Source organism: Oryza brachyantha, chromosome 12, assembly GCF_000231095.2.
Source record: "Oryza brachyantha chromosome 12, ObraRS2, whole genome shotgun sequence".
Lineage (NCBI taxonomy): Eukaryota > Viridiplantae > Streptophyta > Magnoliopsida > Poales > Poaceae > Oryza > Oryza brachyantha.
The window spans coordinates 12,444,989-12,469,761 of NC_023174.2; the positions used below are offsets into that span (position 1 = coordinate 12,444,989).

General features: G+C 37.8%; 3 protein-coding genes and 1 non-coding gene across 5 annotated transcripts; 3 read left to right on the forward strand and 1 right to left on the reverse strand.

Moving 5' to 3' along the window:
* Positions 1-591: 591 nt before the first annotated feature.
* LOC102704020 (GTP 3',8-cyclase, mitochondrial) lies at positions 592-5,372 on the forward strand. 2 transcript variants are annotated; one of them, XM_006663987.3, is made up of 8 exons: positions 592-814; positions 1,055-1,164; positions 1,674-2,288; positions 2,428-2,595; positions 2,758-2,949; positions 3,826-3,894; positions 4,490-4,574; positions 5,082-5,372. In XM_006663987.3, the coding sequence occupies exons 2-7, from the start codon at positions 1,108-1,110 to the stop codon at positions 4,571-4,573; spliced, it is 1,185 nt and encodes a 394-aa protein (XP_006664050.1). In that variant the 5' UTR covers positions 592-814; positions 1,055-1,107; the 3' UTR covers position 4,574; positions 5,082-5,372. The 2 variants fall into 2 exon arrangements, 1 of the variants encoding a protein (XP_006664050.1); XR_001551605.2 differs by lacking the exons at positions 4,490-4,574; positions 5,082-5,372 and having other exon boundaries at positions 2,428-2,600; positions 2,774-2,949.
* Positions 5,373-5,472: 100 nt separating this feature from the next.
* TRNAI-UAU lies at positions 5,473-5,562 on the reverse strand. Its single transcript is given in 2 exon segments — positions 5,473-5,508; positions 5,525-5,562. It is a non-coding gene; the product is annotated as a tRNA-Ile (tRNA).
* A 2,471-nt stretch (positions 5,563-8,033) lies between these two features.
* Positions 8,034-11,006, forward strand: LOC102704299 (eukaryotic translation initiation factor 5A-2). Its single transcript, XM_006663988.3, has 6 exons — positions 8,034-8,142; positions 8,271-8,450; positions 9,565-9,687; positions 9,768-9,824; positions 9,900-9,974; positions 10,520-11,006. Exons 2-6 carry the CDS (start codon positions 8,325-8,327, stop codon positions 10,619-10,621), a joined length of 483 nt encoding a protein of 160 aa, XP_006664051.1. The 5' UTR covers positions 8,034-8,142; positions 8,271-8,324; the 3' UTR covers positions 10,622-11,006.
* A 6,971-nt stretch (positions 11,007-17,977) lies between these two features.
* Positions 17,978-23,171, forward strand: LOC102710937 (probable WRKY transcription factor 3). Its single transcript, XM_006664518.3, has 4 exons — positions 17,978-18,728; positions 19,842-20,503; positions 20,579-20,719; positions 22,389-23,171. Exons 1-4 carry the CDS (start codon positions 18,300-18,302, stop codon positions 22,669-22,671), a joined length of 1,515 nt encoding a protein of 504 aa, XP_006664581.3. The 5' UTR covers positions 17,978-18,299; the 3' UTR covers positions 22,672-23,171.
* Positions 23,172-24,773: the final 1,602 nt, after the last annotated feature.

Here is a 24,773-nt window from a genome sequence, read left to right on the forward strand (position 1 = left end):
TGCTCCAATATAAATATATTAATTAAATAGATATTAAAGAGAAAAGGATAGACCTTTACAGCTAATCTATTATATATAAGCTCCAATATTAATTTTTGTTTGTTAGTTCAACTGCTAAACTTGCTCTAAACAATGGTTAGTACTCTCTCCGTCATTTTTGCTATAATCTAAATTCATCTGTTAATCAATATGTATTGTTTATATATGAATATATCAAATCCTAAAAAATCTTACATTATAAAATAAAAATAAAGGTAGTATCTGTTAAAGAAACTATAGATATTTATGTCTTGGAATACGAAAAAGTATGAGATGGTGATTTTTTTTTGACTTTTTAGAGAAAAATCCAAATGAAATTTTCGCAAACAAAATGTAATTTATAGATAAAAACTTTTTTATACACATGTTCTTAGAGATTTAAAAGTAAAGACCAAAAGATAAATTATAATAAAAAATTTAAAATTAATTTAAGTTTAAGATTAAAAATTTAAATTTAGCCAGTAGGCAGAACCATAAGTAGGAAAAAAAATGTGCGAGAAATTTGGATAGAGCACACCGTGGGTCCCACCGACGTACACCGGCTGGCCACCGAGTACCGATCCTTCCTCCTTCCTTGACCTCTGCAGCTCGGGAAAGCCCATCCATCGCCGCCGCCGCCGCAGCTTCACCTTCACCTTCACGTGCGCGTGCGCGTGCTCCACCACCTCGCTCTCTATCCATACATACTGCGGCGAACCACGGTGCCTCTCCGATCCCCCGCCCCGCCCCACCCGTGCCACGGCTGCGCCGGCCTCGCCTGCCGGAATCCCCTAAGGTAAGGTAATATTAATTCTCCCCGCTCGCCGCCCCCGCCGCCGCCGCCGTATCAGCCGCTGGGGGCAGAGGCACACTGGGCTCGGGCTGGTTCTTCTCGCTTCGGTGGTGGTGATGGTGGAGGGAAGAGAAAAGATCCGAGCTTTCCTGGGATTTCTGGGACCCAAACCGCAGCTTGTCTCTTCTGTTACTTGGATTAACTAATCCCCTTCTGCCTCCCTTTCATGCCTGCGTCGTGCAGGACTACTCTGGTTCCATTGCTGGAGAGAGAGAATTCGGGTTACGATTAGGAGGATGATGCCGCTGCGTTGCCTCTCCGAGCTGGCCCGCCGCCGGCGGCCTCATCGCACGGTGAGATTCTCCCTTTTCTTTGGATGAATGGAATTCCTGCTTCTCATGAGAGTGGAGGGGTCAACAAAGTACGTCACTTGTTTGGTCCAGTATCACAACAACGTATTCACATCTGTCTTGGTTAGTAGTAGTAAGTGATACCTCCAAAATATAAGTATTTCTAGGTCCTTTAGTATACACTAAGGATGTCAAAAGATTTCCTTTTAGTCACTTGAGTAGTATTTTTTTTTAATTTTGAATTGATTTGATTCCCTTTCTAAGTATCTGATTGGCTCCGGAATCATTGGAATGATTGGAATCATATGAGTCAGTGTAGAAATGCTTATGTTGTGGTACAAAATTTGAATCCTAGAAAATGCTTACATTTTGGAATGGAGATAGTAGTGTATTGATGCAGTATGACACATCACATCGAAGGAGCGTTCTTTTGTTGCTACTCATCTCTTTTCCAGTCACAAATGAACTGTTTCTTTCTTTGTTGTAATGTAACAGCCAACCAAATTTTGCAGTTTGATGCTATGAGAGTGGGGCTCCAATATTTCATGACCACTTGCTCCTCAACCAAAGCTGCTGATAGCAATAGGCTCTCCAATACTTATGCAACTTCTTGTGCTAATGTGCCAGAGGTTGCACCTAGTGAGGCGCCATTGTCAGATATGCTTGTTGATTCATTCGGGAGGTTTCACAACTACTTGAGGATATCCTTGACCGAGCGATGTAATCTGAGATGCCAGTACTGTATGCCTGCCGAAGGAGTTGAGCTTACACCAAACTCGGAGCTCCTGTCGCGTGATGAGATCATTCGAGTTGCTGATCTTTTTGTTACTTCTGGTGTGGATAAGATCCGGTTAACTGGTGGAGAACCAACCATTAGAAAGGATATTGAAGATATCTGTTTGCATCTTTCTGGCTTGAAGGGACTGAAAACTCTTGCAATGACAACGAATGGACTTGTTCTTTCTAAGAAGCTCCCAAGATTGAAAGAATGTGGACTCAATGCTCTAAATATTAGCTTGGACACATTGGTTCCTGCAAAGTTTGAGTTTATGACAAGGCGTAAAGGGCACTCAAAGGTCATGGAATCGATAGATGTTGCTATTGAACTTGGATTTAGATCTGTCAAGGTATGCAGATTTTTGCATACTAAAATTTCTGCAATCTGTTGTTTAACCATACCTCAAAAGTGGAATTGTGTCCACATCACAATATACTACTTTCCTTTGTTTCTTTTTAATTTGTTCTATTTCTCCTTTCTGTTGCCAGGTCAACTGTGTTGTCATGCGTGGAATGAATGATGATGAAATCTGTGATTTTGTTGAAATGACAAGATACAAGCCTGTGAATGTCAGATTTATTGAGTTTATGCCATTTGATGGTAATGTTTGGAATGTCAAGAAGCTGGTTCCTTATGCAGAGATAATGGATAAAGTGGTAAGGTACACCTCTGAAATGTTCACTTCCTTTGTACATTATACATTCATTTTCTTCTGCCAGCATCTATCATCCTAGCCAGTGTATGTGCATGCGGTAGATATTTTATTAGAGAAGCTACAAGTAATATATATATTTTTTATTTTCACCCTTGTGGATCAGCGTCAACGTTTTGAAGGTGTAGAGAGACTTCAAGATCACCCGTCAGAGACCGCAAAGAATTTCAAGATCGATGGTCATGCTGGAACAATTTCATTTATTACATCAATGACGGAACACTTTTGTGCTGGTTGCAATAGATTACGATTATTGGCTGATGGGAACTTGAAAGTGTGCTTGTTTGGCCCCTCAGAGGTATGCTAGATAGTTTGCTTTGTGAAAACCCTTGACTTGTAATCCAGCAAATTTTCCTACCTTATTTTGAGCTGATATGTTAATTTTCTACTTTCAATTCCATGAGGTTGAATTTTTGTTCTTTCACTGATGTTGTGATCACTTGTGTTAGGCAGTGTTACTGTTTCATGGATGATCATGCTAACTTGAAATGTCTCAACAATTTTCATCTGCAATTTTGATTTATTTTCAGATAGGTCCAAAAATATATATTCTGTAACTAAAAACGCTCATGATGTTCCAAGCATGTAGCACACTATGTATGTTAATCATCCTTTCCTTAACATGAACCGAATGAAGGAATGAACATTTGGATGATCGAACGGGCAGTCATGTTCTTTGTTTCCTTCTCTTGCTTTTGGAATTTCTGTTAAGTATTCAGTATGCGGCGCCTTAGGTCTGAAGGTGAAAGGTAAGTGCAAGGCAGATCTAGCATCCATGATATACAAAACTGTTTTTACAGAGTAAGGTTTGATTGTTTTTGTGCAAGTCTTATTGGTCCATTATTACTGAAAATTATCTTCGTTTCACATTATAAGATGTTCGGGCCCTTTCTAGATCTAAGTGGATGCTAATGAATCTAGACAAATAATATAAAACATAGTAATTGATCCATGGATGAATCTAGGACCAAAACATTTTATAATATGGAACGGAGGGAATATTTTAGAACTAATGTTGTTGATTTGATGTGTTTCTTTAAAAGCTAAATCTCCCTTTGAAATTCTATTTTGCTGCCCAATATTATTGTCCTAGAATGAATAAAAAAGATAAATGAGTTTTCTGTGAAAAATGCTAAAAACAAATAAATGAATTCAACTATTCTAATTTCTGCAGGTGAGCCTGAGAGAGCCTATCCGTACTGGTGTTGATGACGCTGGACTCAGAGAGATAATAAGCGCTGCGGTATGTGTAGCAATTAACTTGGTTTATATCTTATGTACGAAAGAGTAATCTATACATTTTTCCTTTTTGTCAAATAGCTATCTTGCACCACCTAGTTGTATCCACTCCTATTCATTTCATAGAACACAATACCAATAGAGTTTTAACCCTTTTTTCTGTCTCAATTGTGTGATTTTAAGATATGAATTTGAATATAAGTTTATTTTAGAAGAAAATCATTGTTAAGTTAAAAGACTGTTTTTCTTGACAAAAATATAAAAGTGGCATCAGAAATAAGCACCAAAAAAGCAGTAAAATCTCCTTAGCTTATAGATTTCCAATGAGGAAGGAACAGCATGCATTTTTTGGTTTGGACCACATTGGATAGATGTAAAGCAGAGGTTAGCTGGATACATTTTTTCGTTTGCCAACACCATTTTGCGTCCATTAGAATGGCACAGAAAATAAATAAATATTTGCTATCGTTTGCTCTGCCTGCACCTAAGGCAACTCTGCATTCCGACAGTAAATAGGGTTTCATTGTTATTAGTTATAAATACAATGTTTGCTTACTAGCCAAAGATGACATGCTTAATCTCCACCTTGCTGTACCCAGGTTAAAAGGAAGAAAGCTAAACATGCTGGGATGTTTGATATTGCTAAGACAGCAAATAGACCTATGATTCACATTGGTGGCTAAGGTATCTTCTTAACACTACTTCTAACTTTTCTTTGACAAGGAAAGCATTGAGAATATCTGAGGATTATCCTTTTCGTTGACTCGAAATTGTACTGCTGGGAACTTTTGTATCCCTTTATGTGTTCTAATCTTTAGTAGAGAACCATATATGCAAATTTGAGAAACGGTTTGCTGGTTGCTTGCTATAAACTATAGGTAGAATGGTGTCATGAGCAACAATTGCCTTTTGATGTATCAGAAATCTGGTGAAGTGCTTGTACAAATTCATTGACTCCATGGTTTTGATCTCTAGCATGACTAAACATACTGTTGTCAGTTCGTTATGCTTGTGTTAAAGTTTGGATTTGAAATCTTAAAGTTTGGATTTGAAGTCTTGCAATTGTTCCTGTCTGGCACTAGTTCTTTTAGGTTACGAAACTGTAGATGCAACATGCGATTTCTAGACCTGGCTAAAATTTAAGGAATCGGTATTATCCATGCTTATCTTACCAGCTACCACTTGTTTCAGATCAGTTTTACGAGCTAAAAATACGCCGTCTCCTCTGGATGATGACTGCAGATGAACTATCAACTTTTACTTGTTTCCTGACAAAACAAAGATTACATGGAAAACTCAAGACATCAAAAGGGAATACACACAGTTTGTAAAAAACCTCACAAAGGTCACGACGGTGTCTGTATTTTCGTACGTGTACGACAAAGCTGTACTCTATTGTATGTTGTATTGGTCATAACGCTAATGTGTAACTAAATTATTCTTTTTGTGACATCTCACCGGTTAATAAAACGAAATTCTTTACATTTTTTTTCTTTTGGGTGCTCTATAGTTTCTGCTCCAGATCAGGTGTACACGTGGCGACCAAAGTTGCCACTGAGCGTTTCATCATCGCTGGGGGTTTTGGGGTGAGAGAGGCTCGAACTCTCGACCTCAGGATCACTCGCAATAATAGCTATAAGACCTACGCGCTAGCCAACTGCGCCACCACCCCCTTGTGTTAGGACTCGGTTATCTGGGCCATCTGAATTCATAGCGATATTGCAGCAATTTTGCTTCCCCAAAAGAAGGCCCTTTTTGTGGTCGTCCAAAGAAAATTTTGGGATGTCGTCCAAAGAAACGTTTGACCGGATGTGGAAAGGGTTTTTAGAAGAAATTCGCGAGAGGAATCTTTTGAGCGTAATTAGTTTATGATTAGCTTTGCAATAACTCATATATGCTAATAACTGATAAATTAGGCTCAAAAGATTTCTCGCGGTTTTAAGACGAGCTATGAAATTTGTTTTTTCATTAGTGTCTGAAAGATTCTTCCAATTTTCGATCAAACGTTCGATAAAAATTTTTGTTTTTATAAACTAAACACACCCTTAAAAATAAAAGAAGCACTAACTAATATACTAGTGCACCCATAATTAAATAGGATCTTATGCACGATTGTTTTTGCTTTACTGCTTCTTACACATGAGTCCAATAGCAAGTGAAGATGAAGCCCATGTATAGTGAGCAGTACCGCAGATAATGATGTTCAGGGCTTATGCATGATAGCTGGCATGGGTAAGAACATGGGTGGACCCACTCAAGATTAATACTCAGTGTATTACTAATATAGAATTAAATAAAAATATTTTGAGCATAATAACAATTCTATTAAGGTGTCCCCACTCGATTTTCAGGTTAGGTGCAGAGTTTGAAGGCTGAGGCTCTGACTTTAAACATGCAAGGAGACGCGAGTAGGCGCAGGCGTGAATTTTTTAAATTAATATTATTTTAATGAAAAATCACAAAAGTAGAGGTCATTAAGAGAAAATCGTGAATTTAAGGGTCTATCGAACGGTGGGTGTTCGATTGGGGCCTGTCGAATAACTGATGTTCGGCAGGCTAACCTATCGACTGTTGAGCCAGCCAGGTCTATCGAACTGTCAACAGCCGCACTAAATCATTAGTCCGATCTCCTTTGCAGTCACGTACTGGCCGTTCGAAATACACCCGTTCGACAGACGCCTATATTCACGGTTTCCCTGCCTGGTCACTGCTTTTACGATCTTTCACTAAAATAATATTAATTCTTAAGAAAAAAATTCTGCAGGTGTGATGGATGGACCGAGGAGCACCGATTCGCGATCGGACGGCGGACACCCCTCCCCCCCGGGCCAGATATTTTCTTCGGCCTCGTGACGCATTTTTGCACACACGCCCCTTGCTCGCCTGACAGATTTTTCCCCGCCCCCCACCCAAGTTTGCTTCCCCGTCAAAGTTGCAGCAGCAATTGATTTATGACAGCACACTACTCTGCTGCCACAACGTTTTTCTTGGGTAGGTCTTCTTATTTTTCTTACTCCATTTTCTTTTTATTAGGAGATATTTTGGGTGTTTTATTAAAAAAAACCTAATGGTATATTTTTAATAAAAATAATTAGTAAATAAAAATTTATATATGTATTCATAAAGTCAAAGCTGGAAAATAAACTTGGGTGAAAACCATAAAATCAACTCTTAAAAGTTAAAAGTTAAAATTTTGATGATTAAGTATAAGCGTGAGAGAAAAATATAGTGGTGCTACAGTTTGGAGCCATTAAAAGTGGTCGTACTTTTTTCCCGTTCCATTTTAAAAATACAGCAGCTATTGTCATTTATTTATTATTTTAAATTATAGATATTTTTCTACTTGGTTATTTTAACTAATCATCACCATTTGTTATTTAATTTTGCGGTCTCCTTAATTCCGTAAATAAAAGTTAGGAGTGCTTACATATTTTGTTTGATAGATAACTTTTATTGGATTGGTCGTGTCTTTTTAAATGTTCTAACACTTTTACAGGGAGGTATAGAAGTAATAATATAAAACCCCAATTAAATTGCACTTTGAACAATATTTTTATTTTCTAAGTTTCACTTTAGGTCATCCTCAAATCTATTCTTTTAGACCTTACCCCTATTTTATACCACTCCTGAATAATGTTTATTAGTATACATAAAAGATGTAAGCGTTTCTACATTTTAACTTCGACAAAGCCAAATTTACCCGGTAGAAGGTTGAAAGAACTTACTGCCTCGGTAACCAGACGCAACATTTCTAGATTGTTTACGTATATCAATGTTAAAAGAAAACCTAAAATTAATGAGATAAATACTATTGTAAATTATGCCAACCATATTTATATTTTCATATAAGATTTAAATAAAAAATGCCGCTTTGGAACGGAGGGACCAAGTAATAAAAGTTTCTAAAGGGACGAAGATGATCGGTTAAACGACATATTTGTAAATAAAAAATTTATATATATATTTATTAGTAATATAGATTTTAAAGCTAAAAAATAAAATTTGATGCAACACCTAAAATTAATTTTAAATTTAAAGTTAAAAATTCAAAATTTGTGCCATATGCACGAATAAAAACGAAAAGATAGGGTGTAATACCCCATTGCACAATGTGATAGTAACCGGAGGGCCAAATTGCATAATAACATCACCACCATCGACAACTCAACGCCGATAATATATCCCACTCCGTCGCCACTCTCCCTCCCCGCCGCCGCTCGCCGCCGTCGACCTCACGACCTCATCTCCCAAGGTACCAAGCCCTAAACCCCGCGCTCCCTCCTCCTCCTCCTCCTCCTCCACGTAGACCAGCGCATCCTCTCTGAACTCAACTCTGACGGGAGGAGCCTCCCCAATTTGCTCGGAAATTTTTTTTTTCAGGGGGATTCCTTCTTCCCGGCGCGCGGCTGTTGTCCGGGGGGCGAGGAGCGGGAGATGTCGGACTCGGAGGAGCACCACTTCGAGTCGAAGGCCGACGCCGGCGCCTCCAAGACCTACCCGCAGCAGGCCGGCACCATCCGCAAGAACGGCTACATCGTCATCAAGAACCGCCCCTGCAAGGTATCCATCCATGGCTCCATGGCTCTGCTCGGTTGCTCCTCGCGGTGGGGTGTGTCTCGCTCGTTCTCGGTGCCCTTCTGGCTAGATCTCGATCCGCTAGGCGTAGTAGCTCTTCGAGGTGGATCTGTGTGTGGTTGACTGGTTGTGTCGCTGTCTCGATCGGTGCGAGTTTGGCAGTTCATCTCGACTGCTGGTCCGTGTAAAATCAAGTTCCTTGGGATGTGTTCAGTGGTCTTGGAATCGTTGTTTCTTTGTTTCATGCGTCGTTATTATTAGTTCTGATGGATCCTAAGTGAAGTTCATTTCTTTTCTGGTTCAATGTGACTGTAGGTGCTACAGTAGGGTTGAATTCCCAAGTAGATATTGCTGTTAGATACAGTATGTTTTGATTGCTAATCATTTTGGTAAATGGATCGCCAACAGTTGTTTGTTCAGGTTTTTGAGAAGTTGATTATGCCGGTGGTAGGTGCCAGCAAATGTATCTTGCATGTTGAGTGTTATCTTGCAAGTTAGTTCTGTTTAGCATCATACAGGATATCGTGGTCATGCTGCAATGAATCAGATTTTTGGTTTGTTTCACCAACTACGGACAGTGCCATGTGAGGACAGCTACACTCTCTGCAACTTGGTACTGCAATCAGTTTAGCCGTTGTGGTAACTTACTTATTCTGTTGTGTATGCTGTACCTGCATATAGTAATTTCTGCATGGTGGTCCATGCAATTTCATTTCTTGAACCACTTCTTGGGATAGTGTCAGGGCAGCAAACTTCTCTGAAAGTCGGTACTTGCACTCTACCAGGTAGTACTCAAGGGTGACCTGGTATATTCTTGCTTTGAATTTTAGTGTTCAATTATATCTGACTATGTGAGAAAGTGCATTTGTAGTTTATAATTGTTTAAGTCTAGGAATGCTGGGATGGCTCTGTAATTACTTTTATGCTTGTTGTCTCTGTAATAAGTACCATTTTCCTTCAGTCTCCTCTTTAGGATTTGGATGCCAAGATCTGTTTTACACGGCTAAACTTATTCTTCTCCATCTAGCCTTGTGGTGATGGTTCATTCCTTCACTAGATTGTTGATGTTTAATGTCATGCATTTGAAACAACTATGCAGGTCGTTGAGGTTTCAACCTCTAAAACTGGGAAGCATGGTCACGCCAAGTGCCACTTTGTTGCTATTGACATCTTTACTGGCAAGAAGCTTGAAGATATTGTGCCATCTTCTCACAACTGTGATGTCAGTACATGTCTTCCAACACTTAACAGTTAATGTTGTTTCCAGTGACACAAAAATATGAAATTGTGACTGTTTTACAGGTCCCGCATGTGAACCGTACTGAGTACCAGCTCATTGATATTTCTGAGGATGGATTTGTAAGTTTGACTATTTTCTTCATGACTCATTTATGTTTATTTTGTGGATGTTGTATTGATTTTAAACATTCTCAGGTGAGTCTGCTGACTGAAAATGGCAACACCAAGGATGACCTGAGGCTCCCTACTGATGACAGCCTTCTTAGTCAGGTAAGCACATGTTTTGCACATAGTTTTGGCTTCTCACATTTGCATTAGAAATAGGTTTAGATGCTTGTATCAATTCTTAATTGATAATAGAATGTCAACTCAATTTGGCAGCTTATTTACATCAGTTGACTGGAAAGACTCTTACTTTCTTTCTATTGCAAAGCGGTTGTTTTTGAAAGTTTGTTCTTTTTTAGTTTCAGAGATGAATTGATTCTGAATTTGTCAATCCATTTTTGTATATAAAAAGGGGAAAGCTCCTTTGGTATTTGCTTGTTTTACTCGTCAGCATTTTGGATGCAAGTCCAAAAATCACTGTTATTCAAGGAACATATTACTATTAGGCTGATCAATGTTATTGCCATTTTTCCATACACGGGCTATTTCTATTTAGTATGCCACCATGATACAAATTGCCCCCTCATATACAAACAACGATGAACACAAAAAGTCCAAAACTGCATTGATGAACAAATTATATTTCTTCATAATATTGTGTCAATAAGAATTTAGAGTATTTGGATCATCGCTTTCTTTTGCTTGTGCAGATCAAAGATGGGTTTGGAGAAGGGAAGGACCTGGTGGTGACTGTTATGTCTGCCATGGGAGAGGAGCAGATCTGTGCGCTGAAGGACATCGGCCCGAAGTAACCTCCTGTATCCCTGCATGTGATTACTACTGGCTTTCGGTTATGATGGTTTGGGTATGTAGGAACAAGGATTCCTTAAAAACATACAAGAGTCACAACCATTAAGGAATTGTATCGCAAAACTCGTCCCCAGTCAGGCTCTTATTTATCTGGGTTTCGTCAATTCGCTGTCATAAATTCCCTCAGTTCCTGTACCCTAAAGCACCATCCCTAGGGGTTTGTTAACCCTCTGGGTATTGGTAGCAACTTTCAATGTGGAGTTGGATTGTGCTTAAGGTGAAAATATCATTGTGATAAACCTCTTGCATTCTGTCAACCATAGATTTTGTTCTGATGTAACCATGACCACTGCTAATAGCATCTGCAGGTGCAACTTTTGACAGTTACACCAAAGCTGCTTCCTGCAGGCTGCAGGGAAAAGAGAGCAATCTGTCATGTTATTGGCTGAAAATATAAACTGAAGGATACATATTCTTTGGGACAATTGCAAGGTAATCACTAGTTTAAAACGTTGTTGCAAAACTATCACTAGAAAATTACAAAAATATCACTAGAACTATCTTTCGAGTGTTATCCTTGCAATTTAGAAAAAAAATAGTGGCAAATTCGTAAAAGCCCCATATTCTTTTACTAGGACAAATCTCTCAATCTGGGCTTTGCTGCGGTTATCTGTTATTCTAGCGAGGTTGCTTTCTATCGCTGTCACAGTGTTCTTGTACGGCATCTCATCTGATAGCTGATGTTCTTATCTTGCTGCGTAAGAGTTTGTAAAAATCTTCCATGTGTTTATAAAAAAAAACAAATCTTACATGTTTTCTTTCTTTCTAATTTTACGGCGTCTTGAAGTTTGGTTGTGAAATTATGAATCAATGGTGGCGTCTGATCTAAGCAATGTTCAGGAATTTGGGTGAGGTTTATCAGACAACGGTAGATGCTTGTATGTTCTCACATGCATAGTTAGGCCATGTTTAGTTCCTAAAAATTTTTCCCTAATAACATCACATTAAATCTTTGGACACTTAAATAGAGCATTAAACATAGATAAAATAAAAACTAATCTTACAATCATGTAAGAAAATCTTTTGAGCTTAATTAATCCATGATTAGTCATAAGTGCTACAGTAACCTACATGTGCTAATGATAGATTAATTAGGCTTAAAAGATTTGTCTCGCGGTTTCTAGGCTAGCCGTGAAATTCGTTTTTTCATTCGTGTCAAAAACTCATTCTGACATTCAGTCAAACGCCTGTTGTGACACCACAAAATTTTCATTTCTCCAACTAAACATCTTGTTATACAACGGCTGATGGGTAAGTCATCTACCATTGAAAAGAATAATCAACCATAAATTCAAAGACATGTCAGATTTATGGTTTGAACTTGGGGATATGAGTCTAATCAGTCGAGCTACATCTACTTTGCATCTTGTCTCTCTAATTATTAAGTACATAATCCATGTGAATAATCAAACGAATATATGTTTCAAATGGGGGATATTGAAGCCTTCCATCCATCTGAATCAAAAACATCTATGAATTCGGTGCTATTAGAGTTGTATTCTTCTAGTAATAAAAGATTATCTAATCTTATAATAACTATTTAGCGATATAAACGATTAAATTAACTACGGTGAAACATTTTGGATGTGTGAGTGTCATTTTCTAGGTGGGTTTGATTCTGACAGCTCGCACAGACGAGATGACCTGATGGATCCCCGACAGTGCCCATAAGTGATACTTTCTGTTTCAAAATAAACCAATTTTTTATTTTTTACCTATAATTTTTGACTCCCCGTCTTATTAAAAAAATTTTGCGATTGATATTTTTATTTTTATTAGATGATAAATTATAAATAGTACTTTACGTGTGACTAATTTTTTTCTAATTTTCTAAATTTTTTTTAAATAAGACGGATGGTCAAATATTGAACACGAAAATTAGGAAATTGGTTTTTTTGACAGAGGGAGTAAACTATAAAAGTCGCTACTAGTTATGTAGAGTATCACTAGAAGCAAACACGATCATTGTAACAAATGACTAATGCAAGCTTTACCAACATCTAGCTAGCTTGCTACGGACATCAAGCTTCCACGTTGCTATCGGTATTAGGGTACGTTTAGTGGTAGAGTTTAATCAATGGTGAGTTTAATGGTAGAGTGTATTACGAGTCTATCTTAAGTCATATCAGCAGAAAAAAAACTTCTTATACAAATATTGGTATCTCAAGCTGACTCTTCATAATTATAGATTAATTAATTTTCTCGTTCGCATTCTATCTGGTCAATGTCTTTGATTAGAGCCAGCACACATACAAAACAGATTTTTTTAGCTATCTCCTTGTTTTATGCGCCAATAGTCGATATTTTGCTGACTTTATATAAAACAACTCATTTTCTCTCTCCTATCGTCCCTCTTCCATGTTAGCAAGCATGTAACGATAGAGACACAACAAAAGCCATTTGTACGTGCATTAAAAGATGTAGCATCCAAATAAGCTGGCAGAAGGCTCACACAAGGGGTCCCACTACTAAATTCTACCCAAAAAATAAAAACAAAGTAAACAAGAGATATTCATGCCAGAAATATTTGATTAGATATGAAAACCATATGCAGCCAAAGGACCTTGGACAACCAAAAGCCAACAACTGTTTATGGATTTGCAACATGACAAATCACCTTTTTGTGATAGATTTGTCCAACAACCCGAGCAAAAAAGTTTCTATGGCACGTGCTGCATAGCAGCCAATGGCACAAGGGTAATCATGTTCATCGTTTCGAGCCAAAATTTAAACTTTCAACCTTAAATTTGAGCTAATTTTAGTTTTTTTAATTGTAGTTTATTTTCTATCATTTGCTTTTAGATCACTGGTAACACAAATATAAAATTTTATTTACAAATTATTTTTCATTTCCAAATTTGGCATTTGAATTTTTACCTAAAAAGTCAAACAATCACCCCATTGATCATGGCAATTTTATTACTCCCTCCGTCCCTAAATGTTTGACGTTATTGACCTTTTTATACATATTTGACTATTCATCTTATTCAAAATGTTTTTAAAATATGTAAATTATAAATGAAATAATATTAAACTAATTATTAATTATGTAAGTTTTTTTAATAAGATAAATGGTCAAACGTGCATAAAAAAGTTAACGGTGTTAAACATTTAGAGACGGATGGAGTATCTTTTTTTCTTCTTGTTACGCCTTCTAGCAAATGCATGCATAAAGATGTGAGAGATATCCAATTGCAACTCTTCGATTTTGACACAAGAGCATGTCTTCATCTTGGCCCATTTGCTTTCACCACTTTTGTGATTCATTCATCGCTTGAATAAATCAACCACTAAAAGGTCATTTGCATGCCGTGGTATCCATGTAAAGTTCAATGGATGTTTGTCTGTGCTACACTAAAATCAACTTATGATCTCTTTTTTTGTTGTTGTTGAAAATAATTTATTATCAGTGTAATAATAATGATGTCATTTCGACAGGAGGGGTGTTATTTTCTCAGGTCAGTGTGGAGAGTGGGGAGGCGAATAATTAAATTTCATAAGATTTTTCAAAGGTGTTTATAAATGAACCTGGCTAAAGTTGACGAGTTCCAAATAAGCATTATTTTATTCTTCGCGAGCTGCACTTTTTGACCTGAAATCCCTCAAGGATCATTGACTTGCAAACATTTCAAAAATCTCTTCAATAAAAACTTGGTTGCGTTCTTTTTAGCTAATGGCTGTTGGGTTTAATTTTGTGCGGATTATTCATGCCAAAAGTATGATTTATGAACAACTTTCTAAATCATCTATTATTTGTCCACATACATAATCAATTATCTATATTTTGTCCATTCTGTCCATAATTGTATATATCCGATTGGATATAGAGATCGGGTAAAAATACCATTCTCAAAAAAAATCTATAATCTGTCCAATCATACATTTCGAACGTATGCACACGGTGTGGGTGAGTAAGCTTTAAAAACTATTGCATTTAACAGTCTATTTTTGAGTAAATTTCACAAAAGGTCTCTAATAAGCATATAAGCATAGTTTTGTGAATTTTACTCTCTATTTTTTAACTAGTAAATTAAAATACAACCGAATACATGTTCTATACAAGTAGGAATTAATCGTACATGGATCCTACTCTCTCTAGTTTCATAATTCATATTATTTTGGACATGGTTCATGTAAATATTTTAAAACGTTAACCATCAATAACTTTTAGTAAAATATTTAGTTTGAAAGCACTATGATAGCAAATAAAAATCGTAAGACGAATCTTTTGAGCCTAATTAGTCTATGATTAGTGATAGGTGCTACAGCAACCAGATGGTTAATTAGGCTTAAAAGATTCATCTCGCAGTTTTTAGATGAAATATGAAATTCGTTTTTTCATTCGTGTCCGAAAACTCAAATCGAAGTCCAATCAAACGTCGGACGTGATAAAAAAAAATTGTTTTCGTGAAGAGCCTAATTCTTATCCTCGATGGATGAATGGATGCACAGCTGGTCGGCAGTCTGGAATGTAGAAAAAAATTCCCCAGTGTCCTTGGCTCTCTATCAATCAATGCAATGTAGACCTGGATGGATGGTTAGCAGATTAGTCATCTCTTGGATAGTTATAAATTAATTAATTGCCGTGCGTCGTGAGCCGCACAATGACGACCCATCTTGGACTTTTTTTCTCTCTCTGGGGTTGGGTAGGTGATTAACGCCATGGTTTTGACAAATGGAGGAAAAGGTAGGAGAGGGAGATCGATGTTTGCAGTTCATGTTGGACAAGAGAAATTAAGCTAGTTGGTTTCCGTCTTGGTTTAGAACAAAAGTAAACAAAAGGACTTTTTTAACATACTCTCGATTGATTATGAGTCGTTCATTGCTTTATATCCAAGTAATCTGATTGTATTATACTATCTTGGTAGCATGTGTAGTAAAAAAATTATATAAGTAAAATTGAAACTAAAATATATAACATTATGATAAATTTGTGTGTCATATATTACGTTAAAATAGATGAGTTGGTAAATATATATTACCAAAGTTTCAAATAAAATGTTTAATATACTTATTAAAATTATATAGTTTGGTTTAAATTTACTATACTACTACCGCCAGTAGTGTGAGGTATCAGAACATTGTCCTAAACAAAACATAATTACTGGAATATAAAGTAAATTGACCGTATTACTTATCAGATTAAATTGAACTAGTCGGTGCATCTAACTTTAATATGCATGGTATGAGAGTCATAAGTCTTGAGCTTAACCATGACTGTTATGGACTTAAATAAAAATTACAACACAGTTCTGTTCCACGATGAGACTTGAGGGGGCCTTGAGTGGGGATGTTAAAATAGGAAGAAATTTTTTTTTATCAGCTTAAACTTTTAGGTTGAACTAATCGTTACATGTAACTCAATAATAACAATGAGGACATGCATTATTCTAATTAACATTGGTTTTCTTATTCAAATATTTTATTAATATTACCTAACAATAAACATTAGAGGATTAAACGGTATTGGCGACATTAGGAATAGTTGTTCATACTATTTCAATATATTGGCGAGGAATGGTTTAGCTATGCCATACTACCGTTATCTGGAGGTCGGCATGGTTTGAGAGCTGTAAGCCTGTAAGGTCCCCTAGTCCCATTTGTATCAACGAATAATGGTTTTGTTTTTTAAAAAATCAAACGATATATTTGTAAATAAAAAGTACATTATGAATAAAACTTTTATATACGTGTTCTTAGTGATCTTTTATTAAAAAATAAACTACAATAAAAAAACCTCCAAAATCAAATTTAAATTTAAGATTAAAAAAATTAAATTTTGGCTTATAAACATAGACAAAATAAAAAGACAAGCATGGTAGAATCGTGATATCATGTGTTGCAACGGATCTCCGATAAGTATATTGTAAACCTCAAATAAAATTTATATACTACTTTAAATGTCTCTAGTGGTGGTGGCAGTGAATCTACCACCACATTGCTTTCTACAATTCTTTTGTAAATTTGGTTCAAACAAGTGATATTAGTATAGTTGATAAAAAAATTCCTATAACACTTGTAATACATTTCCATAGCTAAGCATGAGTATTTTGCTAGTTATATATAAATCCAAAAGAAATGTTGCACACGAGAGTTCACCTATACTCATGTGCAAATGTGTAATTTTTAAAAATAGTAGATACTATATGGGATTAAATAAGTGAGGCAATGTGGTTAAGAATTTCACTCTAAAACAAAGTTTAAGGGACGGGACTTCTTTTCTTAAATATTATTATAAACTTGAGAAAATTAAAAAAATCTGTAAGACATTTTGTTAGGATTTCTTTATAGGGTTTAAAAAATCGGATAGAAATAGTTTTCTCCAAAAGTAATTGAAAAGATCTTCTAAGTAACATATTGAGAATGCTGACCAATGGATTTTTTTTCCCCGGGGGAGCTAGATAAACTAAGATAATTTTACTAGTCATTCCTGGATTTTGAAAAAAAAAGATGAATTTATAATCCTAATTATAAATAGTTCTTTTTCCATAAAACAAAATCGATTCAAACAAGCGACGGATTGAGCGCACTGGCGCGAAAGCATTAGTGCATCCGTTTTCTTGCTCGAAAAAGATGATTCAATCTGACTTTATCAAAGGGGAGAGCAAATAGTTTTCATTCACATAAAAATCGTGGCATGTTAACTGGTAGTTCTCGTTGGAAGTATGCAACGGGCCAATGAGGCAGGGTCCAACAGACGAAGCCCATACTGACTCGCTTTTGTCACTTTGCAACCAACACTTTCAAAAGTGCAGGATTGTTCTTGGATTATAGGCGATTAAAACATGCCTAGGTCCCCCATTTGGAAGACCCACAGAGACCCCAAGAGCATAATTGGAGCTCCCTTGTCACGTCAGGCTGTCATATTAAAATTATTGTGCCAAAATGACGCAATTTGTCTATAATCCCTCAATTCTTGTGTACGTATGTTGGTTAGTTCATTTTCATTTTAAAAATAGAGGTATTATGATAATAAAACACATTTCAGAGAATAAAAATCTACGAGCACCAATTACTTACATATATTTGGAAAAGCAAAAGTCACTTTTTAATATTGTTGCTAAGAGGGTACGAGTTACTCCTATGACTTACATTAATGAATCAATTAGTTCTTTATTAAATTATCTTTTAGGTAAAGATAATATCACGCATATCCTTTGTCCTCAATCATATGAAACTAACCATATGTTCTAATTGAATGAATAAACTTTCGTTGTTGCAACTTAGGGACACTCTCCCTCTCTACCTACATATGGTGTTGAAGTGCTCCATCTGTCTCTCCTCCATTAGATTATACAAGTTAAACATGATTAGAAGTAACAAAGGTGTCCTCCCTCCCCCCTCTCTCACCCTAAAGAAATACTCTAGAAAACCAAGCCAAGAGGAAAAAAAAAAGAAACAAAAATTTTCTTCCTCCATCCCTCCTCTTCTTCCCTCCAGCTGCAGGAGGTGGAGGAGAGGGATCAAAGTCAGACTCACCCAAACCAGAAACCAAGGAAAGAGAGAAGAGAGAGAGTGTTTAGAGAGAGAGAGGGAGAGAACACTATACAACCAACCAAAGTCAACGCCAAAGGAGCGATTTTTTTTTTTGTGGTCTTACTCCGGGCACCGGCGGCGACCATGTCCGCGCGACCGCCGCCGCCGCCGCGCCCGAGGCTGGCGCTGCCGCCGCGCTCGGCGGCGGAGTCGCTCTTCACGGGCGCCGGCGACGCCAGCCCGGGCCCGCTCACGCTCGCCTCCGCGCTGTTCCCGTCCGAGCCCGACGGCGGCGGCGGCGGCGGAGGCGTTACGTCCTCCTCCGCGTCCGGCGCCACGGGGGCCACGAGCTTCACGCAGCTCCTCATCGGCAACCTCGCGCCTCCTCCTCCTCTTCCCCCGCAGCAGCAGCAGCAGCAGCGTGAGGCGCGGGGAGGGGTCGCGAGGGCCGGGCCGGCGCTGTCGGTGGCGCCGCCGCTGGCGGCGGGGGCGGCGTCCGTGTTCACCGTGCCCCCCGGGCTAAGCCCCTCCGGCCTTCTCGACTCCCCCGGGATGCTCTTCTCGCCGGCCATGGTACGCCCGCCTGAGGAACTCCACTTCTTGCGCTTTTTCGCGCTGCAAAGGCTAAAAGTTTGAGGAGTTTTAGTACATGAAAGATTGGATTTTTGGGCCCTAGTTCCCTCTCTTTCGAGAGGTTCTTGAATTCATCTTTACTACCTTCGATCGAATGAATAAGAGATTATTAGCCCTTCTTATTTTCAAGTGTTTACAATTGAAAAATGAATGCTTCATTTGTGCACCATGTTTAATAATTGTGAGCTCTTAATCACCTTGATAGGTGTCATTAAATTCGTTTAAGTGATTGAAATCTGATTATCGGAAAGATCCATGTTTACCATTCTTCCGTGATGTTTCAAATATCATGTGGTACTATAAATTAGGTATCTGGAAGTGACGATTGTACTTTCACCGAGGTGACGACATCTAGTGTGCTGATCAGCCCCATAGGTTTGCCGGTTTGTACGACTCTTTGCTACAATTGTGTACGGTGCTTTGGCAATTAGAGAATCTCAACCTACAAAGAGTGGTGTTGGTTCTTCATTTTTTTAGGTGTACCAAGTGGTGTTTTGGCACATTGCCTTGTTAGTATCAATAATTGTACTTTCTAGTGCATGATACAATGGCAAGTGGGCATGATATGTTACTAGTGATGGGACAACTTTCCAGTTTAACTGTATTGTCAGTTTCATGCTTTTGATGACCTTGATATATTCATACTTGATAAGAGATCCTTCAAATACTACCCTTCAAAAAATATCCTTCAATAATACGCTGCTTAGTTTGAGGAGGTTATTGTAATCACCTATTGCTCCGGAGAGCATCTCTATCATCAAAATAGTTCACTATTTTTGTGTTTAGTATTCACAATGGATAGTAGGTGATGCTCTAAAGCCATGTGGATGTTTTGTAGTTGGACGTGTACTTTGTAAAAACAAGTCCTGAAGTAAGTTCATTTGGTATGAACAGACTATGTAATAGATCATTTGATGCTGAAAATCAATGAGCGATTATACAACTTAATCTTCTCGCTAAACAATGTTCATGGCTGGACCATCATTCTTATTTTGAACAATTAATGCAAATCAGAATTTTACTGATGACGAAACATGTCCTGTATTTCTTCAGGGGGGATTTGGGATGTCACATCGGGAGGCTCTTGCCCAAGTCACAGCTCAAGCAACCCATTCTCAACTCAGAATGTTCAATCACACTGAACAACCATCATTCTCAGCAGCTCCAACATCATCTGAAGCTATGCAGCATATGAATTCAGCAGTTAATATGGCAGGAGTTTCAGATATGGTGACGGGAGCAGCAAACAATGAGAATGCAGCCTTTCAATCTGCTGAGGCGTCTCAGAGGTATCAAGTCAATGCCCCTGTGGACAAGCCTGCTGATGATGGCTATAATTGGCGGAAGTATGGTCAGAAGGTGGTTAAAGGCAGTGATTGCCCAAGAAGCTATTACAAATGTACTCACCCCAGTTGTCCAGTCAAGAAAAAGGTAGAGCATGCAGAAGATGGTCAGATATCTGAGATCATATACAAAGGAAAACACAATCACCAACGTCCACCTAACAAGCGGGCAAAAGATGGCAGCTCTTCAGCAGCTGATCAGAATGAGCAATCCAATGATACCACTTCTGGTCTGTCAGGTATTAAGAGAGATCAGGATGCTATGTATGGAATGTCTGAGCAATTATCCAGTTTAAGTGATGGAGATGATATGGATGATGGTGAATCTAGGCCACATGAAGCAGATGATAAAGATAGTGACAGCAAAAAAAGGTATTTCAGATGTCAATAAAACTCCACTATCTGATTACTCTGCTGTTTTCTTATAATTTTTTCCTTCTTATTTAGGAATATACAAATATCTTCACAGAGGACTTCAGGGGAAGCTAAGATTATTGTTCAAACAACCAGCGAGGTTGATCTTTTGGATGATGGTTATAGATGGCGCAAGTATGGGCAGAAGGTGGTAAAAGGAAACCCTCATCCAAGGCAGGTTACCTCTGCCACACTCTTTTTTTGTGATTTTGGCAAATGTCCAAGTCTAAGAAATGATATCGACAAGTGCGAGTTCCATGAAAGACCATCGTACAAGCGACATTGTCCTAGAAATGCATTGTTCATCTTATAGCACTTAATGGGGGGTTGCTAACAGAACCCTAACAGTGATGGCATATTTGAGACAATCGCTTGTACAATGACATTTCATGGAACTTGCACTTGTTGATGACATATCTTGGAATTGGATGATTCCCAATGGCATTTCTTGGATGTTCTCTTTATATTTACACACACACACTCTTCTGTTATACTGGTTTTCCCAAGTCCCAAAGCAGGTGAGGCACTCGTAAAATTGGGATTTAGCTGTTCCTTTGTTGATGTTATGGTGTATCCTAAGCTACTATCTATGGGGAAACATATTCCAACAGTTATGACATATGTTGGATCCTCTTTTATTCTTACATTCAATACTTTCTAATTTAAGTGTGGTTTCAACATTTTTTTTGTTTTAATGTCGCTTGCATTCTTTTCTTTTCAGACCACAGATCTTAGATTGTTGTTTCCATCTTGCAAGTACTTTTCATACCGTCTGATGTAATATTAGTTTCATGCGTCCTGGTTTTGTGTAGCATTCTTTCATCATGCCCCTTAGAAGATCAGTTTGGGCTATTCTTCCCCACAAATGAGTCTGATAGGACTCATATGCGTGCCTAAATGGGAGGATGACCACCTCATTTTTCCTTGTCAAGTTTCCTTCTTTTTGTGAGTTTTTTTTTTCCTGGAGGAAGATCATGGCAGGAACCGCATGCTCCATGTGATCATAATAGTATTCAGGCATGCCAAAATAGTAAATAGATTGTGTAATTCTGTAGCAACGTTATGTGCTTAAGACAGGGGAAACCAGTGCACACAATACCTAATTTTCTGCTTTATCCCCACTTTGGTCGAATGTTTGTCACCTCTTTCTGTTAAATTTCACAAATTGAATCCTGTGTTATTCTGAAATACGTCTGTGCACCGCAATAATCATTTCTTGTGAGACGAGTTTGGCTTGTGCAGAGCTCTCTTCACAACACTGTGGCAGATGGAAAAATATATGTATAGATTGTCCTATCCATGACAAAATGATGGTAATGGGTACAAACCAAAGACTAATATACTACTCTCTCCGTCCCAAAATAGATGTCGTTTTAGGATCCAAAATTTGTCCCAAAAAACTTGTCGTTTTAGCAACCTAGAATGTCGTTGTAGCAACCTAGAATGACGTTGCTACCATGTTAGGTGGAATTTAGTAAAATGGGTAGCTCCAATGAGATCCTAGTGTGGACTTAGGGAGAGATACTAGTAGCTAGAAAGAAGATTATTCTAACTTGATTTTTTTTAACAGTTTATGGCTTATGAGAGAGAATGACCTTTTCTCTGCATGACAGAACACTCGCTGTGTCTGCAGATTTAATATATGTGATTGCATCCAAACTTTAAACTCCTAGAAAAGAATCTACCTACTTTTATTACTTCCTATTGATTCTGGAACAAGTACTATTGATTTTCTTATCAATCAACTATTAGCTAGCATCACTTATTTTATAATTTTACGTATGGCTCTGTTGATAAACCGTAATATGTGCCTTTCGTTTTCTTTCTTTTCTTTTTTCTGCAGGAGTTACTACAAGTGCACCTATGCTGGATGCAATGTTAGGAAGCACATTGAGAGGGCTTCATCGGACCCCAAGGCTGTCATAACAACTTATGAAGGAAAACATAACCATGAACCACCAGTTGGTAGAGGAAACAACCAGAATGCGGGAAATGCGGCCCCTTCAAGTAGTTCACAACAGAATATGCAGAATTTGTCTAGTAATCAAGCGTCACTTGCAAGGGGAAACTTCAACAATATTAACCAGAGGCCAATTGGGGTCTTACAATTCAAAAGCGAAGAGTAATACTGTCCAATTAACTTTCTTGGGTCCCTGATATGGCAAACTGGTATTTGTTTGATTTCTTCAGGCAAATATTGGATGCCTGCAATTCTTATAGTCACTTCTCCAAACGTTCTTGAGGTTCCATAATACAACTGTTTCGTGTCTGCAATTTTCCTACAGATACATAGAATTCCTAAAACTCCACCTAGCCTTTCTAGCCTGTACATGCTGTTAAGTTGAAGCATACTCAATGTAACAACAGCTAGGTGGATGCTCTGTATACACACGTATGATGTTGCAGATGGATGGGCCATATACAACTTTACTTTGTAATTTGTTATCCAGAAAATTCCTGCATTGTAATAATGTTGAATAGAGAAGGGAATGTACAGATGCTTTTCAGTATTTCTGTATATGTTTGTTGTAATTTGTAGAAGAGTAAATCTACATAAGAAGGTATACTATGGAGAATACATTAAGATTCTTTCTCAAACATTGATGCCAAATTGCTTTGCTATGTATTCAAGATGCATGTTTTATTTCATCTGTTTAAATGCACTTCTAACTTTCTACCTGTTTCATCTGCATTAGATTGAGCTACATGTGCAGATGCCTGTCACTATTCCTACTTCTGTTCTATTTCTTGTCATACTAATCTGCAGTTGTGATTTACTAAATATCAGTATGTGAGTTTCATATTAAAAAAAGACAACCTTTTCTCTCTTTTGCTTTTGAAAATGCATGGTAATTTCAGCCTCAGTATCTAGCAATCTAGCTGCATGTGCTTCATGCATATAGAATCTGAAGCTGTTCAGACCAACCATTGAGCCTTGTGGCCCCACCACTACATGAGGTACACAGTACCTTTTCCTCAACTTTGGCACATTTGTTTGTTTCTGTCCTAAAGGCAAAAGGCTCTGCATTATCTTTTTAATAATCTATGTAGCTTCTCATGCTGCTGTTTTGATCTCCAGGTGAGCATTATCAACTGCAAAAATTTCAGGCACATCACTGTCAGGATCGGCCAGAATGTCCTTGTCTAATACTGCTGCATCTGCTCAGAATCTCAGCGTACCATTTGGTTAGTTGATCAGTTGATCTTGGACCTTTTGGAAGGAAGAAACATTATGCCATAACATCCATAAATGATTTAAGAACGAAAATTTTGACATAGACGCTTGATCCTATAGTAATCTGTGTCTTTACTTATTTTATTCATCATGGTTGTAGTAGGCTTTCTCAACCACACTTGAAGCTGAAGTTTCTTTGATTAAATGATTCTTCTCTCCCGGTATGATAACTTCACCTAAGTAGGATTTATGCATAGCATCTTTGAATTTTGAGCTATTTTTTCTTTCCTTTTTTTTTTCTGTTGGAAACCAGACCATGATCTCAGTATCACTGCAAGTAAATCAGATGATGCGTTGCCTACTAGCATCATATCAATTTTTAGATGCTGTGACAATATGTACTGATATTCTCTCCCTTTAGAACCTCATTTGAAATGGAAACCAGGTTGCACACTCGTCGGGTAGTTGGAATTATTATTTTAAAAATCAAATTATTAGTAGTCCTTTTTTTAAAAGAATTGTAGTTGTCCACGAATCCTAATTGTATGTACGTCCTTATGTCTACCGTCGGTCTTTCGTCACCAGGGTCTTCCTCTTAATCTCAACCGGCGAACTCTCCCCTCTCGCGCCACACCCCATTAGTCCGGTGACCTAATTCAGCTACCTCGCCGTAGCAGTGACGGTTCTAGGGGTGGTCTAAGTGGTCCCGGATTTTGACCAAGAACACCCCTATATATAATAATTCATATTTTACCTTATACTTTAGAATTTTAGTGGATTTATTAGATGATAAGATATTATTCCATATTTGTGTTATGTTTTAAGCAAATTTTGTATATGTACATTGAGTTCACGATATTACGGAGTTTTGGAGCCTTGTATAGGACCACCATCCATCACTGTGCGGTCGCAAGTGGAACACTGGATTGAGATCCAACGGCCAGGATCACGCGACAAGGTTTAAGAAAATCTCAGTCACATGATGTATAGCAAAGAGCCAATAATTCAGCTTTAAAAAAAATTCATGTGTATCCATCCCCATGACAGCATAAC

Coding starts and splice junctions, on each gene's coding strand:
- LOC102704020 (XM_006663987.3), top strand. CDS start 1,108: ATGATGCCGCTGCGTTGCCTCTCCGAGCTGGCCCGCCGCCGGCGGCCT. Junction 1,165..1,673: donor GCCGGCGGCCTCATCGCACG/GTGAGATTCTCC, acceptor CAAATTTTGCAG/TTTGATGCTATGAGAGTGGG. Junction 3,895..4,489: donor GAGAGATAATAAGCGCTGCG/GTATGTGTAGCA, acceptor TGCTGTACCCAG/GTTAAAAGGAAGAAAGCTAA.
- LOC102710937 (XM_006664518.3), top strand. CDS start 18,300: ATGTCCGCGCGACCGCCGCCGCCGCCGCGCCCGAGGCTGGCGCTGCCG. Junction 18,729..19,841: donor TGCTCTTCTCGCCGGCCATG/GTACGCCCGCCT, acceptor GTATTTCTTCAG/GGGGGATTTGGGATGTCACA. Junction 20,720..22,388: donor AAAGGAAACCCTCATCCAAG/GCAGGTTACCTC, acceptor TTTTTTCTGCAG/GAGTTACTACAAGTGCACCT.
- LOC102704299 (XM_006663988.3), top strand. CDS start 8,325: ATGTCGGACTCGGAGGAGCACCACTTCGAGTCGAAGGCCGACGCCGGC. Junction 9,825..9,899: donor ATATTTCTGAGGATGGATTT/GTAAGTTTGACT, acceptor AAACATTCTCAG/GTGAGTCTGCTGACTGAAAA. Junction 9,975..10,519: donor ATGACAGCCTTCTTAGTCAG/GTAAGCACATGT, acceptor TTGCTTGTGCAG/ATCAAAGATGGGTTTGGAGA.